The sequence below is a fragment of the Centrocercus urophasianus genome, unplaced genomic scaffold (genome assembly GCF_019232065.1).
Source record: "Centrocercus urophasianus isolate 14NV4802_14NV808 unplaced genomic scaffold, USGS_Curo_1.0 seq_29, whole genome shotgun sequence".
Taxonomy (NCBI): domain Eukaryota; kingdom Metazoa; phylum Chordata; class Aves; order Galliformes; family Phasianidae; genus Centrocercus; species Centrocercus urophasianus.
Genome location: NW_024884855.1, coordinates 12,413,968 through 12,431,112, shown reverse-complemented (window position 1 = coordinate 12,431,112; position 17,145 = coordinate 12,413,968). Strand labels below are relative to the sequence as shown.

The window sequence follows — 17,145 nt, the reverse complement described above, 5'->3', positions numbered from 1 at the left end:
GTGTTTGTCTTTAGGTAGGCTTGCAAGTGCACCTGTGACTCAGTAATACGGTTTTTCACTCTGTCTCTAAACACAGTTGCCCAAGCTGTTTCTGACTTCTGTCAGCACAGTAGGAAATTTCAGATGGACTGATCTTAGAAAGTGTAAATCGTTCAAATTTTCTGTGTATTTGCAGAATAACTGTGCCCTAAGCTGAACGGCTGTGAAAGAACCCGGGTGCTGCCTTTTGTGGTGTGTAACAGATATGCACAGAGGTACTGTTCTGTTACCTGAGGCCTTACATGTGGCTGTATTTCACTGTGACCTGCAGAATACCAAGCCACAGTAATAAAATAATGTAAGTGGAGTAAATGGTATTGAAGCGTTTCCAGTGATTTCTGTTTATCACCTGTCCTCAGTGATGTCAGTGGGATTTCTGCCATTAATTTATTGCAGTAGAAAGGTGCACAACCTTTAATAATGTATAAAGTAAGAAATGCCCTATAAATTAATCGTATAGTAAATAATCATCTAATGTCACTTGTTTAACAGACATGGCCTTCTGAAGAACGGAGAAGCAGGTGTCTGGATTCTGCAAGGCACTTAAAATGTGTGCATAAAGCATGTAAAGAGATCAGACAGACAGAGGGCAGTCATGTGTTTAAGGACTGGTGGAGAGAGTTGGGTGAAACGGTTGCTGAACATGGGACAATCTCAGTCCAAACAACTTACGAGTCTGGAGAGCTGTGCTCACGTGAAGGGACCTGGTTGGATGTGTGCAGGTGGTCACGCAGTGCTCCTTCTATTGTGGCTTCACAGGCACAGCCCAAAGAGCTTTCCTGCAGCAGCAGATAGAAGAAGACTTTTGACAGTGAGTGAAAGAAAGAGGACGAGTGTGTGTTCTGGTAGACAGAAACTGTGTTTTCTCCACTGATCTGCTTAGTGGTAATGCTGAAAGGAGGAAAGGTCTAAAACCCTAATGAGCCAGAGTGATCACTGAAGCTGATATCAGACCTAGACTGTCATTAATTTTTCAATGTCCCTAATGGAATGGTAAGTGGTGAAATGGTCATAGATTTGTGTAGAGCTGGCACAATAGTCAGCGTGGAAGTAAGTGTGGTTAAATGAAGGAGATGCCTGATAACTCAAAAGTTATCTGAGCTGTCTGTGCCTTTCTCTGTGTCAGCCATTAATCTTGGTGCAATGCTTGAAGATCTTCAGGTGAGCCGTATTATTGGCCGAACATATAAAACGTATCAGAGAAGTGCGCGGTGTTATCTGACATCAGTGATAGCCTTTGGCCTTGCAGTCACACTGCAGGTATTACTCCTCAGTTCCCTATGTATATTGCTCTCCTGAGATGACACTGAAATTGTAAATATGAGTGTGCTTAATGGACGACTCTTTTTTCACCGTTCAGGAAAACTGTACAACATGAGGGCCTGCTTCTTTCATTGGAGCTAATGGAGAAATATATTTTGGCTAATGCATAAGGCAAATTTTTCAGTATTCTTTAAAGCCACGTAGCTTTTAATTTTCTGCGAAGTGATAATCTCCTTGGCCTTGTTTTGAAGTTTTCTTGCTTCCCTGTAATGTCTTATCTTAAATGTGCAATGCATCAGTACCGTTGTAGCATTGGCAGATAATTTTGATATGAATATTTTTGATCTGCAAATACTGGAACATCTTAAATAGCTACAAGAAAAGCCACATGAGGCAGTCACACTGATTTTTACAAGATTAATGCCCACAGAAAGACTTTTCAAGAGCTCCACCTCTTTGTCCTTTCCAAATCATAAGAAACAAACAATTATTTCAATTATACATTTATTTTTAAGGATTTTTATTTTCATTTTTTTTTTTGGTATGATTGAAAGATACAGCATCTCTGTTCTGGCTCTGCGTGCAGCCCTTCATGACCCCTACTGGAAGAGAGGGGTGCTGGGCCCTTGGCTCCTGCCCCTGCGCAGCTCTTTCTCCTTTGTTTCTCTGAGCCATGGTGTGTAGCTTGCTCAGTACAGCTAGTGTGCTGGATGTGGATAGGAAAGGGCTTTGCACCTGGGATTTGCTGCTGCAGAGGTTTTGGTGTCCTCAGTGGATCTACCAGAAAAGGTATTTATCCTCCAGGTGCAAACCAGCACCGCAGACCTTCCTTCTGACCTCCCCCATCCTGCTCCCAAGTTCTGAGGCACAGGGACCTCTCCTTTGGGAAAGAAAAAAATTAGCATTCTGTGTTCAGGGATAATTTAACCTGGGAAAGTTGAGTTATAAACAGAAGTGGACAGATGGGATACTAGAAATATTCCGACTTGAATGAATTGGAACAGAATGCTGCTTTAACTTCTTGTAAGTGGAACAACAGTGCCATCGGGTGGACGGGGACGTGAGCTGTTCCAGGGAGGATTTTGAATGTAGTTCCAATTCAGTAATCTGGATTCATCTTGATCCATTTAATCTGGAGTTGCTGAACACTCAAGGAATAGTGTTTTGTCAAGAGGCCGAGTTGAAGTTACAAATAAATGCATTTATTTTTGAATAAATTATTTTTATAAATTATTTTAAAATGCATTTATTGATACAGGTTCTTGAATGTCTGTGTGGCTGATCACAATTTGCCTGTAGATGGCATCAGAGACACTTACGTGCAGCTACAAAACGTTTCCTTTCGTTTTAGGGTGAGAGGAAACGTCATGAAAACAGCTGCACAGGTAGGTGTGCATTCACAAGCAAGGGACAGAAGAGAGGGGAACAGATATTTAAAAGAAAAAGTGTCTGATCCACAAAATCAACCAAAAGACTGAAATAACAACAAAAAAAGAAAACATGGAGATGCTTCCAGGGACCTTCCTTTACTGATAAAGAGGCAGAACAGATGAGTTCAGCTACCTAGCAAAACCAGGCTTTGCTGTGTATATTTGTGTGCTGGCTAAATATTGCAGTCTGTCAGGGAGATCCCTGCAAACACAGATCGGTTTGTTGTGGAATCTCAGGAGTTAGGGAGGAAGTTGTCTGGGAAATACCAGGAGATATTTGTCTGGGTGTGATGAAGCCAGCATGATTCCTTCCTTCTGAGTTGGGTATTTGTCTATTTTTAATTGGACACAAATTCCCCTTTCAGCCGTAGGTCAGTAATGTCTTTGCAGCCCCAGAGGAAGCCGTTGGCTGGGAGTAACTGCTTATGGTAACTGATGTGGTAATCTGAAATTCTTTTCTGCAGCTTGATAATCAGAAGCTCTGATTTTCTTGCTTTCTTGAGTGTCAGATGTGCTGATGAGCAAATCTAAAGCTCTGGAGCAGCCATATCCCAACCGAAAGACAGTTTTTCCATACTGAAAGTGTTCCAGAAAGTCTGTGCCTCTGTAATGTTATCTGTGTGGCTTGCAATCGAAAGTTGAGTGGAAATTCAGAGTTTCAGAAAACATGAACACTTCAAATTAGTTCAGATTCCACAGCACCCACTTCTTAAAATGTTTTAAAATACGCACACAACTAAATATGAAAATGCTAAGTACGTAGAATCATAGATGTCAGTTCAGGGATCCAGTCAGGATATATCTATTTCAGTAACCCATTCCAGGAAATGAATCCAGGCTTGGCCCCTTCTGCCCACACTGTTTGTGTGAAGAGCTCCAGGCGTCTCTGATGGTGCTGCATCAAAGATTTTCCACATGGGCTGGCTGCAAACTCAAAGGAGAAACTTTACCGCCCTTGTGCAATGAATGTTCTGACATCCCCTTGCCCTTTCTGTGCGCTCTTACTCCTCTTGTTAGAAAATGAATGCCAGATTTTGAACAGTTGGAGAGCTGAAATTGAATCCAAAGTTTACAAATGGCTCTAGACTGGGATTTTCCAGAGGAACAGTGGAGTGGTAAAATTGCTGGAGTTCTCTGACAACATGAAGATATTAGGGGGCCAATTTCCACTAAATATGAGATGATTTTATCTTTGCAGGATTGTTCTGTTCTTATATCCTTTCTTTACCAGAACAAAACAAGATTTGATTTAAAAGAGGTGATGGATTCAGTGGCTGGAGCAACAGGTTGGGTTTGGGGTATTGGGTTCCAAACCCTGACCATTTCCTTCTATGAGCTTGTGTAAGAAACAAATTTCTTTGTATTGTTTTCCCACTTAAACAGGTTGCAGCAAGTCTTCATTTCACAAGAGGTATCGGAAGGATTAAAGATTATACTGCTCCTACAGGTAATGAGAGCACGGGGTGTGCAGACGTGTCCTACAACTCACAGTCCGTGAGCTCAGCAGGACTCAGATCTGCTGCTCACATTTTAAATTGATCTTCAGTTGTCTTACGTAAAACATACAAACAACACTTCTTTTATGCTAGGAATTAAGAAGCAGCATTATTCTGGATGGGATGGAATTGCTCTGGAAGCTGAGAACAGATGACCAGTGCGATGCACAGGGTGTTGTTGAGTGATTTCAGATTTGATGTAGTATAGACAATTTAAAGTAGAAGATTGGATTTTAAGTGTGTATTCATCCGTGCTTTATTTTTGTACTTTATTCGTGAATGCTCAGTGCAGAGGATTGAATCCGTACTTACCAGATTGATCAGAGAGGTTACAGAGCCTCCGTGCCTGCAGGTACTCAAACCCATCCTAGAGCAGCATGCTGTAAGTTGGCCTTCTGGGCAGGGGGTGAACCACAGACCGCAGAACCAGAGGTCTCTTCTGGCACAGATTACTTTGTGACCCTATGCCTCTGTGGTGGTAACATTGTGGTATCACCATTTGCCTCCTTTCTACTTCAGGTGGCATCCACAGAGACATCCAGCAAGCAAAGGTTTTCTCTAGTGCTATTGCAGCGTGTTGTATTTCTTGCATTCCACATGAAAAAATTCAGGTGTGCAAGAAATAAAATGTCAGGCTTGTTACTTATATATCGTGTTCACCCTCTGCTTGTGAATTAGTGAGGTGAGGTTTTAGTGGTTAGCAGTGTGAAGAGCTGAAATCTGTATTATATCTGTATACTGCTGCAGCTCTGGACTGCTCTGCATTTTTTTCTTCAGCGTTCAGGAAAACGAGGAAAAGGAACCAACAGAGTGTCATCATTATGCAAAATATTTCAGTGCTGTAATTAACAGCAGCTATAATTTAAGCCCAGATTTAACATCAAATGCTTCGGGGATAGAATTAGAATTCATATTCATTATGATTCTGCCAAGGCTTCAGTGAGTCTGATTGCTGGAATTCCTCTTTTGCATTAACAGCCTTACATCTGATGAACAGCTTTCTTACATGCCTGGGCTGGGTGAGCTGTGCTCGCCTCATTTAATCACGTCGCAATTCATGGAAATGCCAACGCTGAGTGTTACATAAAGCTCCAGAAGGCTTTGTTTCTGCTCTTCTTCGAAACAGCTGCCAAATTATGTTTCAATTATCACCCAGTTTCAGCAGGGAGAATTAAAATGACAGGCTACTGAGCTGGAACCAAGTCATGGTAGATGGGAAAAGTCCCGACTCAATGTTAGTGGGGAAATGTGCAGCGCTCAGCCAGAAATACGTAACATCTGTGGAGTGTACTGAGCTGTGCCTTACACCATAAATATTGTTTGCCTTGTCCATTAATGAAGGCAGTGCCATCAGTGGCATTAAACCCGACGGGACCCTCATCAAAGGAAAGATTAGCTCTTGGTGGTTTTCATACTTGAGTAAATCGCTGATGTTATGGGTTGTGTTGGGTGATCATTCATGGTAACAAATGAAAGAATTGAATGATGGCCATTATTTAGCCCCATAAAACAGACTGAATTTCTTCTGCTTCTCTTCAAGATCATCAAGCGGCAAGACTGGCTGGTGTTTCACCTGAAGCACCGACATTCACACATGTGGTAAGGTCTTATTGGGTAGCAGTTATTAAGGGATAATCAGCAACATGCTTCTGACGAACAGAAAAACCTCCGGGCCTGTCGCCCGTTGTCAGGGTCTGTGACTTGGGCCGGTGTCAGAGATGGGTGTCAGAGATGAGAAGGTCATGCCTAACTAATCTTGTGGCCTTCTATGATGGAGTGACGGCATTGGTGGACGAAGGGAAGGCAACTGATGTCATTTACCTGGACCTGAGCAAGGCCTTTGACATGGTCCCCCACCACATCCTCATCTCCAAATTGGAGGGAAGTGGATTTGATGGGTGGACGACCCGATGGATGAGCAATTGGTTGAAAGGCCGCAGACAGAGGGTGGTGGTCAATGGCTCTATGTCCAGGTGGAGGCCGGTAACAAGTGGTGTCCCCCAAGGGTCTGTCTTGGGACCGGTGCTCTTTAACATCTTTATTAATGACATCGATGAGGGAATTGAGTGCACCCTCAGCAAGTTTGCTGACGACACCAAGCTGAGTGGTGCGGTTGATACGGTGGAAGGAAGGGATGCCATTCAGAGGGACCTCGACAGGCTGGAGGGCTGGGCTCGGGTGAACCTAATGAGGTTCAACACGGCAAAGTGCAAGGTTTTGCATTTGGGCCGGAAGAACCCCAGGCACCCGTACAGGCTGGGAGGAGTGGTCCTTGAGAGCAGCTCGGCAGAGAAGGACCTGGGGGTCCTGATGGACGAGAGACTGAACATGAGCCAGCAGTGCGCTCTGGCAGCTCGAAAGGCAAATGGGATCCTGGGCTCCATCAGGAGAGGGGTGGTCAGCAGGGACAGGGAGGTGATTGTCCCTCTACTCGGCTCTTGTGAGGCCCCACCTGGAGTACTGTGTCCAGGTGTGGAGCCCTCAGTACAAGAAAGACATTGAGATTTTGGAAAGGGTCCAGAGGAGGGCGACTAAGATGATCAGGGGGCTGGAGCACCTCCCCTATGAGGACAGGCTGAGGGAGTTGGGCTTGTTCAGCCTGGAGAAGAGAAGCTGCGGGGTGACCTCATTGCAGCCTATCAGTACCTGAAGGGAACCTACACCCACGAGGGGAGTAAACTCTTCAAAAGGGCTGACAACAGCAGGACTAGGGGAAATGGATCGAAGTTAAAGGAGGGAAGATTTAGGTTGGATGTTAGGGGGAAGTTCTATACAAGGAGAGTGGTTAGGCCCTGGAACGGGCTGCCCAGGGAGGTTGTGGATGCCCCGTCCTTGGATGTGTTTAAGGCCAGGTTGGACGGGGTCCTGGGCAACCTGATCTGAATGTGTGTGTTTGGTGGCCCTGCTGGGCAGGGGGGTTGGAACTACATGATCCTTGAGGTCCCTTCCAACCCGGGTGATTCTGTGATTCTGTGATTCTGTGATTCTGTGTGATATGGGATTAGAACCTTCTCCTCTATCTCACAGCTGCCTTGGGTTTCATGAAAGATAAATCTTCTTGAAGGAGAGTTACATTTTAGGCCATAAACACTTTCTGATGATAGATGCTGCAACCTAATACTTCATTTTGTAAAATACCCACAAATTTATTCCATGCTCTCTGCTATGTGTCAGCTTCTCTTACATTTTTTTTCTTAGAGTCTCAGATCTGGGACTGAATATAAATTATTTTTAGCTCTCTTGTTAGCATTGCTTTTCCTAAAGGATCAGGGAATTAAGCAGAAATAAAACCCAACAAAATCAGGGCACTTATGTCTTAAGAGAGATCGTGTTGTTTAAAATCATTAAAACTGTGTGTGGCAAGTCAGCATGTTAAACATGAGGATGGAAATCCTGAACAAAACTGAAAGAACAGCATTTTTTTCTCCCATCTTCTAGCCACAATTTCAATATTATGAGTAGCTGAAAATCACGAAGTGCCTTCTTTACAATGGAAACATCTGTACATGGAGAGATTTCTCAGCAGTGCTTTGAATGAACTTGACGTATGGGGAATCACTGATGCCTGAAACAATATAAAAATGTACAAACACATGCAGAGTGCGAAGTGCTTGTTGGACGAGGTAATTGGAAGAGTCAGTCCAAGGCTGCCTTTGGTCTAACGCTGTTTATGCCTTCACCAGGGACTGGAATTCTGTCAAGAAAGAAAATGAGAAAGGCAGGGAATAAAATGAGGTGACAGTGCTTATAACATCTTTAGAAAAGATAGATAAAAATGTCCTAATCTCCTAGCTATGGAGGGCTCCTTGTGCTATTATAGCACCGCAGAGCCACTGCTAAATTGAGATTCTGGGGGCGTAGCAGATTTTTCACTCCTTCAAAAGAGTTGGTGCAGAGAGGAGAAGCGCGTCTGCAAATTCATGTTTGTAGGAAATCCTGAGCTAAAGGTAAGCTGTCTTGAGCCCATTACAAACTCTGATAATAGCTAGCAGAGAATTGGCTCAGACCTGCAGCTTTCAATATATTTCCAGTAGTTTTTAAAAATCATTATTCAGAAGCAAAAAATATTAGTAGTGATGTAATTTCAGAATAGGAAATTCAATAGTTAAGAGCTAAGACCGGCATAATATAATGTCCTATTTGGGGTTCATAGACAGAAGCTGCAAAAGCTGCTGCAAAAGCAAATTCCTCCAACAGTGTATCTCTCTCCTCCCAAACTCTGGCTAAGATTAGCACGTGTGTCTGCTGGAGTTATTGCCACCTGTCCTAGTTCGTCTGAGACAGCCCTGTTTTCAGTGACTTCATCTCTGATACATGATGCATAATGTCCTATTTTCTTCTGCTGCAATTTCCGGAAGAAATACCCTGGCCAGTTCACATCATTCCTGTGGGAGTTTCTGAAGGAATTTGGTGTAGTTTCTCATAGAGGGACTGTCCAGTGAAATCTGCCAACATCAGACAGTGCTCCAGCACACTCCATGCTGCTGTACAGCAGTTCTGGCCCTTAGAAGCGATACTGGCCCTGCTTTACGTACAGGGTTACCCCCTCAGTAATGCTGAGAGGGGTCAATAATCAAGTTCACGTAGGTGGAAATTGTTAAAAGTGAAAGTGTCCCATGACCAAAAGCACAGAGCAAAATGAAAATTCGGAGTGAGTAAGCATTCAGAATGTTCTAAAAATGCAGCACTCTGAGCCTGTCCCTGCATCAGGTGCGTGCAGAAATTAACCCCAATTGTTGTTGTTATTAGCTGAGAGAATGGGGTCTACATTGGGCCTAAATCTGCTCTTGCTACAACAGAGACTACATAGAAACAAGGCTATGAAAAAAAGGAGTATTTGTCAGTATGAAAAATGTGACAGGAAGTACTGGGCTAAATGAGCAGGGTGTGCTCTCCCCTGGGCCGGCTAAGTGTAACTAAATGCGTGCATTTTAAAGCCTGACTTTGATGAAGTTTCCAGCAGCCTTACCTTCTACTCCGATTTTGCCATCACCATCAGTGTCACCTGCAGCCAGGAAAGCCTTGGTCTCCGCAGAGGTGAGCACTCTGGCACTCGAAGAGAAGTTCTTCAGAAACAGCCTGGAATTGAGCAGGGCAGAGCGCTGTGCTTACTCTGCTTTTCTGCAGTGACCTCAGCATATTATGTCTCTGGTTTTCTAACTTAAGCCCACGCCAAAAGAAAAAGTAACTCTAGTTTGTAACATCTGGTGAGATCCACACAAATTCAAGGAAAAGCAAAGCATTGCATTGAGTTTTAAAAATAACATCAAGTTTTTTTCTGGGACGCCACGGATGTTCAAAGGTTTCCACTGTTCAAAGACATGCAGCAGCTGAGCAATACTTACTGAAGCTCTTCTTCTTCGATGAAGCCGCTCTTGTCCTGATCAAGGATTCCAAAAACTTTCTTTATCTGATCAGGAGTTTTGCTGGATAAGCCAACCGTGGAGAAGAACGACTTATAATTGAAGGAATCCGCAGCTGGAAGAGACAAAAACCTCTTACATGCTTTCCTTTCAAGTTGCTGCTACCGCACGCGCGCCTGGTCGACAACATCAGCCTGCTCCTTTTTCTCCTGTTCCCCAATGCAGCTGAGATGATTCGGTGGATACTTTCCCTGCTCAATCACTCTGTGCCTGTGCTCATATGTCCTATCATCCAGTTTGGAATTCTCTGCTACAGCGCACACCGTGCTAAATCAGGGCTCTAGCTATCCGTGTCACATGCAATTAATTATAAGTGTTTAGAGGGTGCTGCTGTGCCCTACTAACAAGTCCTGTAGTTCTTGTTTTACATTCACTTAGTCCTTACTTTAGTGAAGAATTTGGTAGAAAATAAAGCAGTGTTCAGCCTTGAAGTTGCTCACGGGGCGTTGGGAACTGGCATGATCCTGCTTGGGGGGAATTCTGAGAGAAGCAAGGCTGCTCATTGCTTCACAAGTAAGGGGGATTCTGGGCGCTGCAGCTCGTTCTGGCATTCTGCAGGACAAGGCTAACCACTGAAATCCATGTCTTCAGCAGGTTTAGGAATTGAGAGCCAGCCCTGTGCTAAGTGAAACCGTGGCTCTTACTGCCACTCTGTTTCAGGTAACGTTACCCACCAAATAACCGCTTGTAAGACTTTCTGAATTCAAGAAGCTATACTGTAACGTAGCTACAAAGAGATCTCACCGGGAAGGAATGTAAGGGGAAAATGATAGGCACGCCATCTTAAGACATAAAAATGATATGCATCTTCTGGCTGGAGAGAGATCGTTCCTTACCCTGGCAGCTGGAGAGAGCAGATTCAATATCTTTAGCAGAAAGGATGTCAGTGATGGCCATTGTTGAACTGTAAAATAAGTTAAATGTGAGCTACTTAGTCATTAAAATGACTTCTCTATCTTTTCATGGCTCTATTTGAATTTGCTGCAGTGACAGTATGTGATAGGGGAGACATTATTCATCTAATTGCAAGGGGAGCATACTGAAGCAGATGTCTGCAGCAGGTGCTTCCACTTAAAGCTGGGTAATGAGGGAGGAATTCTGCGTGAGGCAGTGTGGGGCTTCAGGAAGATCTGATGGCTGCGTTGTGCTGGGGGAGCAAATCAAAGGTGAATGGAACCACAAAACCTCGTGAATTTGGTGTGGGTTTTCCCAGAGGTAGGTTACTAGTCAATTAAAGTCAGCATATATTTACTGCACGCATAAAAAGATAGGGCCAAGTATGTCCCCTAGAGCTATATCTGGAATAAATTTAATTAGAATAAAAAAAAACCCTGGTATTATTATCAATAAATGTATCTTAACAGGAATGAAAGTAATGGTGTAGAATAAATAAGAATCATTTCACTTGTTACAAGGAAATCTAAACCTGAAGAGTTATTTCTACTTCTGCTTTGCTGTACCCAATGAATGTAACAGTGCTGTAAATGTGGTCTGCTGGGGCACTGCATCATTAACAGACCACTTTTCACGGTGTTTTTTTTAAAAAAGGTTCCAAATTATGCCATGATTTTGCCATTTGATTTGTTTTGTTTTGAGTTGGTGGCGATGGGTGATAAGCCAGGTTTGTATCCGAGTTTCAGCAGGTCAGAGTGCTGATGTGATTTGAGCAGAGCTTTTGAGGCTTAATACTCATTCCTAATAAAAACACGGAGGCATTTTCTTCTGATACAGCAGCATTTTACAAGAGATACTCTTTGTTTCTGTCAGCCTCCAACAGCTGCACTGGTTCGTTTGCCAAAGCAGTATATATTGCTTAAGTGAATGCTACAAGGCCCAGATTGCTGGTCAGTCCTCGCAGTGTAAATGCAGCATTGATGCACTTCCACTCTCACAGCACACACCAGCGCAGACTGGTTGCAATTTAGGACTTGCAGCATTACTGTGAGGTAACTTGATGTTAATGAAAGAAGAGGAAATGAGACATAGAAAAGTTATTCTTGAAAACCACCAGAAATCCCTTGACACGAATCCTAAACCGTCTTCAGCAATGTGCTGTGAGGATGGAAAGTAGTGCCAGTCAGAAGGAGACCAAATGCTGGTAACCGTTTATGAGGGACTTTGATTTGGGATCTACAGAGCAGTAGAAGCTTTCTCCAAAATATGAAGTGATGCCTCCCCCTGTTTGTTGTCGGCAGAGCCGTTGTCAGTCTCTGAATATCTCACAAGATGTAAGGAGGCAGTGGGACAAATCCATGCTGGTGGCAATGAGTGTTTCTCAGGCTAAGACAGCTCAGTTACTTCTGTTTTGCTAGCAGTTGTTTTGGCCCAGCGGCTTCCTGTGCAGAATGTTTTTCTCTCTGAGCACTGGGCAAGGTGATCTGGAGCTCTGCCATTCACCTCTCTGCACTGACGGCATTAAAAACGTGGGGAAAAGTTTAAAGAAAAAAAATCTGAAAACTGCAGCATGGTCTTAATTTCTGTGAAGGGCACCGTTCTGTCTTTCCCCATCCTGTGATCTGAATGGTGATTCTGTTCTATGAAATTCTGTGAAGGTATGGCATACTGGAAGCTGATATTAGAATATATATTTTAGTTAAATCGGTGCTTTCCATTTTGGGAGCGTTTTTGTTTAATTTTTTGAAAGCAGAGGATCTAAGCAGCTTACCTTTGTGGTCTTCTTGGCTGGATAAGGAAGCAGTCTGGCTGGGAGGAGAGCACTCGCTGTGTGTCTCCACCAGAGCTGAGCTTGCATATATATACTTTAAGTTGTATACCATATACAGATTTTAGATTTCAGCGTCACGAAGGGGGAATGGTGTCAAATGAACTTGCCTAACTAATCATCTTGCACTATTTTTATCTCAAGAGAATACATATGATATTTGCAAACGAAACAAGATAAGTGGCCAGATACGCAAAAAGGACGGAGTCGTATTAAATTTCTTCTGATTTAAGCAGAAAATACCAACTTCTCCATATGATGTAGGACTGAAGGCAAAAAAAACTGTCTGATACGCTTGGTCTGAGGAGTCGGATGAAATGAAGCAGGGCTAGCTTCGGGAGAGATGCCTTTAATGAATGTTTGGATGTGATGACTTGTTATCTTATCTGCAGACATGACATGTGATAAAGTTTAATCGCTGGTGTGCTAAACAAAAAAAAATTTTAAATGTCCAGTTCAAATATTGTCGTGTAGCAAACCACATAAGGAAAAACTTATAGTTGTATTGTCTTCAGAATGCCTGGTTTGTTGTTGTCTTGAAAAAAAAAAACCCTGCAGTGAATTTGTTGCTACAGGAGGTAAAATAATATTATGTCAATCCATGGGAACAGTTGGCTGGGGGAGGTACTTTGTCTGGTATGTTTCCAGGGAAAATCTTAGAATCCTGTGAGGTTCTGACATCCTGTTTGGTCGTGTCTGTATGAAGCAAAGGGGCTGTGATCTACCCAGCTGTCTCTGAGACAAAAGCTGCTGAGCTCTGCGTGACAGAGCTTCTCTTTTAGAATAGGGAGAAATGCTGATAGTAGCAGGGAGCAAAATGTGAGCAGTGTCTGCAGTTTTGTAACCTACCTTCTGATCTCCCTTAGGTAACTCATTTAGGTGTCTTTTTTGTTGTGGTTTTTCCTTTTTTTTTTCTCCTTAATGCTGTTTCCAAGCGTTCCTTTGTGCTCGCACAGAAGCGAGTTGGTCATGTCAGTCTTGTTTCATGGACTGCATAGAATAACTGGGTGAGGAGTCAGGCTCACATCTCATCTGGGGGTTCAGGCAGAAGAGTGAAGGACAACAAGCCGTGCGGATGGCAGCACGAGGTGGCACTGCGGCCGGGGTGAGGGATGGCAGAGCAAGGTGTCACAGCTTGAAGCGGTGGCACAGCAGGGTGTGACAGCACAGCCTGTCGTAACGTCAGAGACTATCAAAGCATCTTTTTTTTGCAGAAGCTTTTCCCTGTAAGATGAAAGGCAAGTCTAACCCAGCTCTGAGGACAGACACCAACATTCGCTGACTGAGGCACAGGGGGTTTCTGTGAGACCTCAGGCCATCCAGCACAGACAGCAGCTGGTGGCAGACTGACACAAGACGGTGGCACAAGCGTGTGCAGAGGGGGCATTGGTTCACCTACTGCATGTAAACAGCGGAAATTATTGCAACAAGGTTTTTTAGAAGAATCTGTTTTTGTCCTCTATCAAAACGTTTCAGCTGCAGAGATCGTTCTTACGAGAGGAGGAACTTTTGGCTGAGGGTGGCTGTGGGGGGCAGTCAGTTTTCTGAATGGGTTATTGACCACCTGGCGCTGACAAATTTCAGGAAGAATTTGATAGATATTTAATCCCGGCTCTTGTTGCCCCTGGTGACATCTGGCAGAAGGGATACAAATATTGCTGCCCCTCAAACTGTTCTAAGAAATGACTTATTCTACATGGGAAGAAAATTCCTCACCCTTGTGCACACGCCACCCTTTTCTCCCCCTCCAAATCGGAAAATTGCCCACATAGTGCCAACAACTGATGTGCAGTAAGGAGGGCGTCCAACATAAAAATTGATGGCATGATATGACCTAATGAAGCTAAGTTAAGAGGAAGGCCAAGTTCTGCTGAAACTCTTGGACTGCAGGAGTCTACAGGGGAATTTGGGCTCTGGTGTCTGTTTCAGAGAATGCATTTGATTTTAGATGCAATGGCTTCTCATTTTGCCTAGAGCTAATTCCACATATGTTAACCCCTCGCCCCCACTCTTCCCTTTAAAAATGGCATTGATTGCTGTTATTTCCCTTAATGCCTGTGGACTCTTGCCATTAGTTTGAACTTCTGTATGTGCATCACATAAGGATGCAATCTTTAAAAGTGTGCTTTGTTTTCTAAGAGGCTGTGAGAACACGATTCCTTTTGTTCTCTAAATTTCAAGGATGAAGTTTGAACGTTACGTGATTTATGGCTCTGGTCTGCTTAGCTGCACTCAGACTAGGTGAATTTTTGAGCCCCTTTAGCAGTGAGATTGGAGGCATTACAGAGCCAGAACATGTGCACTGGCTGAAACGCACCAGGATCATGTAACTATTTACAACCGGCCTCCAACAAACATTTTGCTTGCAAGCTCTATGTTAGACATTGCAAAAACATCTGTCTGGTCATTTCTACTTTCTGAAGTTAAATACTGTTAGTGATTTTCCAGCTGCCATCCAACTTGTCAGGGAAAGGGTCTGGGTAACTATTAAAACGTAAGGAAAAATATCCCTTTCAGATTATCAGGTTTCCACTAAAAGCAGTTTTAAGCCCTGTGACTCGAGTATTTCAATTCACTCAAGTCTCATTGGCTTCTACTGGATTCTGTAATGGAATGCTCTTCTCTTGTTTTATTTTTTCCATTTTTACCCTCAACCCCTCCAACACCTGAAGTTACATCTCCATGTTGAGGAGCTGTAGATCATCCATGATTGTTCTGTATTGCTTCTCTTGTTGCTCTTTGAGTGCTGAAGGAAATAATGCGTACAACAGAATAATAGAATATAGTAAGCAGTTGGGAATGTCCATTTTAATTTAAATAAATCTGATTTGCTGCCTTTATATATGCTCGTGATGGTTTTCCCTGGAAGCCGATGATATGGATATCCAAGGTTAGCAGTCGAGGAAAAGCAGTCACCTCATATCATGTATTTAACCTGTTCTATGCAAAGAATGACGTGTGGATAGTGAAAGGCCATTATCCGTTCAGCTTGTCATTTGCTTTGGGAACATGTGAGATGAAAGCAACTAATGTAATTTAGTGTAATTGCATTAGTGCATCACGCTCCTGTCATTCTAGGCACATTACTGCTGGAGTGGCACGTTGCTTAAATGAACATCTGTGGACACCTCAGAACGACCCCAGCTCGTCTGCTGTGGGGGCGTGGAGGCTGTACCTGGGAAACATACCAAATAATGCATTTGTGTTATTTTTGCAGAGTTTAGTAACTACAAAAAATTTCCATTTAAATTTCTTTCTAAAAATGACCAAATAGGGATGCGGAAAGAAAAAGGTTTTTCTGAAGAAGGAAATTCACATAGAATGGCTCCTGAGATGACAGACTCCTGAGTCTATTACATCTGATGGAATCATTCCTAAATGGACAAAATAGCTCAAAATAGCTCAATAGTAGCTTAAAAATTGTATGCAGCAAGCACCAGAAAGCGTGTAAGATAAATACTGTTCTGCTTTAATTCTGAAGCAATCCACACGTAGAATAATTGTGGGTTTTGAGGAGAAAATAAAATCTGTTCTGTCAAAGCAATCTGCTCTGGCTATGCTGGAAGCAAAGACACGTATGGAAGCAGTTGCTCTGTTCGGTGTCTGTTCTGCTGCACTCTGCTCTTGTGTGATGGTCTTCAGCTCTCAGGCATGATGGGCCCTGAAGAGGCCCCTGTGGCAGGGATTGCTGCTGGTCTGTGTTTTGCACTGTGTGTCCATAATGATTGATAGGCACTGTAAATAGGCAGCAGGTTATCAGATATTGCCTATATCTGAGCTGTCTGCGTATTCTGAGCAGTCCATCCCTACTTTCTTGTCTATTACTTACAAACTGTAATACTGTGTATTCCAATACAGACACGCCAACCCTGGTGGTTATGTAGTTCAAGGAGCATGAGCTAAGGGCTGGGCCGTTATTCATGTACATACTGGGCAACTGGGGCTGCTCCGAAAGTAATGCCTCCTATTTTGTGATTCAGCCCACAACATCAGAGGCTGAACCTGCCCACCAACATTCCGTGACAGGTTGTTGCTGTGTGACAGATGGCAGCAGAGGGGCACTGGGACAGAATGGCGCCTGACATGGAAGTGTGGGGGGAGCGAAGGGTGGAGCTGAATTCCTCCACTTGGAAAAAGTGGCCCCCATTGACATTCATTAGTGCTTGTGAATGTTTGCGGAGACCAAACAGTGGATGTCAGCACAGTGAGGGATGCATTTTAGCAGTGATGATTGGAGACTGTAGGCACCTCTGCTGGTGCAGATTTGTACAAACATGGCATGCAGGCTTTTGTTCATCACTGGTGAGAATGCATAACTCTGGTAGTGACTATGTTGAAAAATAACTGTTTGTAGCTGAGAACGTGTTCTGTGGAATAGTGTTGTTGTACTCTTCATATCTGTTGTCATTTCTGTGGAAATAAATAGGAGGCATTACTTTTGGAGCAGCCTATGTGGAACTGCTATTGCTGAGCAAAACAGTGCCTTTGATTTTTCTGGTATATTTCTGAGGCTACATACGTTTAAAAAGCCCCCAGGCTCCAAGTGACACCTAGTGAGGTGCTGTGCACAGAGCCTGCACCGTCCCATGGGCGGCTGCCTGCGAGGGGCGCCTGAGCTCCTCTGTGAGCTGAGATCAGCAGCTGGCCAAAACTTGGCACTGCCCGTGTGCCCCTGTGCTGCTTTCTGCGGAAACCAGAGCGTGATGAGGGGCTGCTGTGCCGTTGGGAATTGTCCCAGCGTGGAGTTCAGGCCTCCAGGGCGCACACCCAGA

The 17,145-nt window shown here is 43.7% G+C and overlaps 1 protein-coding gene and 1 long non-coding RNA gene across 2 annotated transcripts; one reads left to right on the top strand and one right to left on the bottom strand.

The window, feature by feature from the left end:
* The first annotated feature begins 2,658 nt into the window (after positions 1-2,658).
* LOC122165114 lies at positions 2,659-5,945 on the top strand. Its single transcript, XR_006170396.1, has 3 exons — positions 2,659-2,687; positions 4,116-4,179; positions 5,769-5,945. It is a non-coding gene; the product is annotated as an uncharacterized LOC122165114 (long non-coding RNA).
* Positions 5,946-7,896: 1,951 nt separating this feature from the next.
* On the bottom strand, positions 7,897-10,560 carry LOC122165321 (parvalbumin, thymic). Its single transcript, XM_042828185.1, has 4 exons — positions 10,488-10,560; positions 9,574-9,706; positions 9,198-9,307; positions 7,897-7,922 (listed from the first exon to the last, which is right to left on the bottom strand). Exons 1-4 carry the CDS (start codon positions 10,546-10,548, stop codon positions 7,897-7,899), a joined length of 330 nt encoding a protein of 109 aa, XP_042684119.1. The 5' UTR covers positions 10,549-10,560.
* Positions 10,561-17,145: the final 6,585 nt, after the last annotated feature.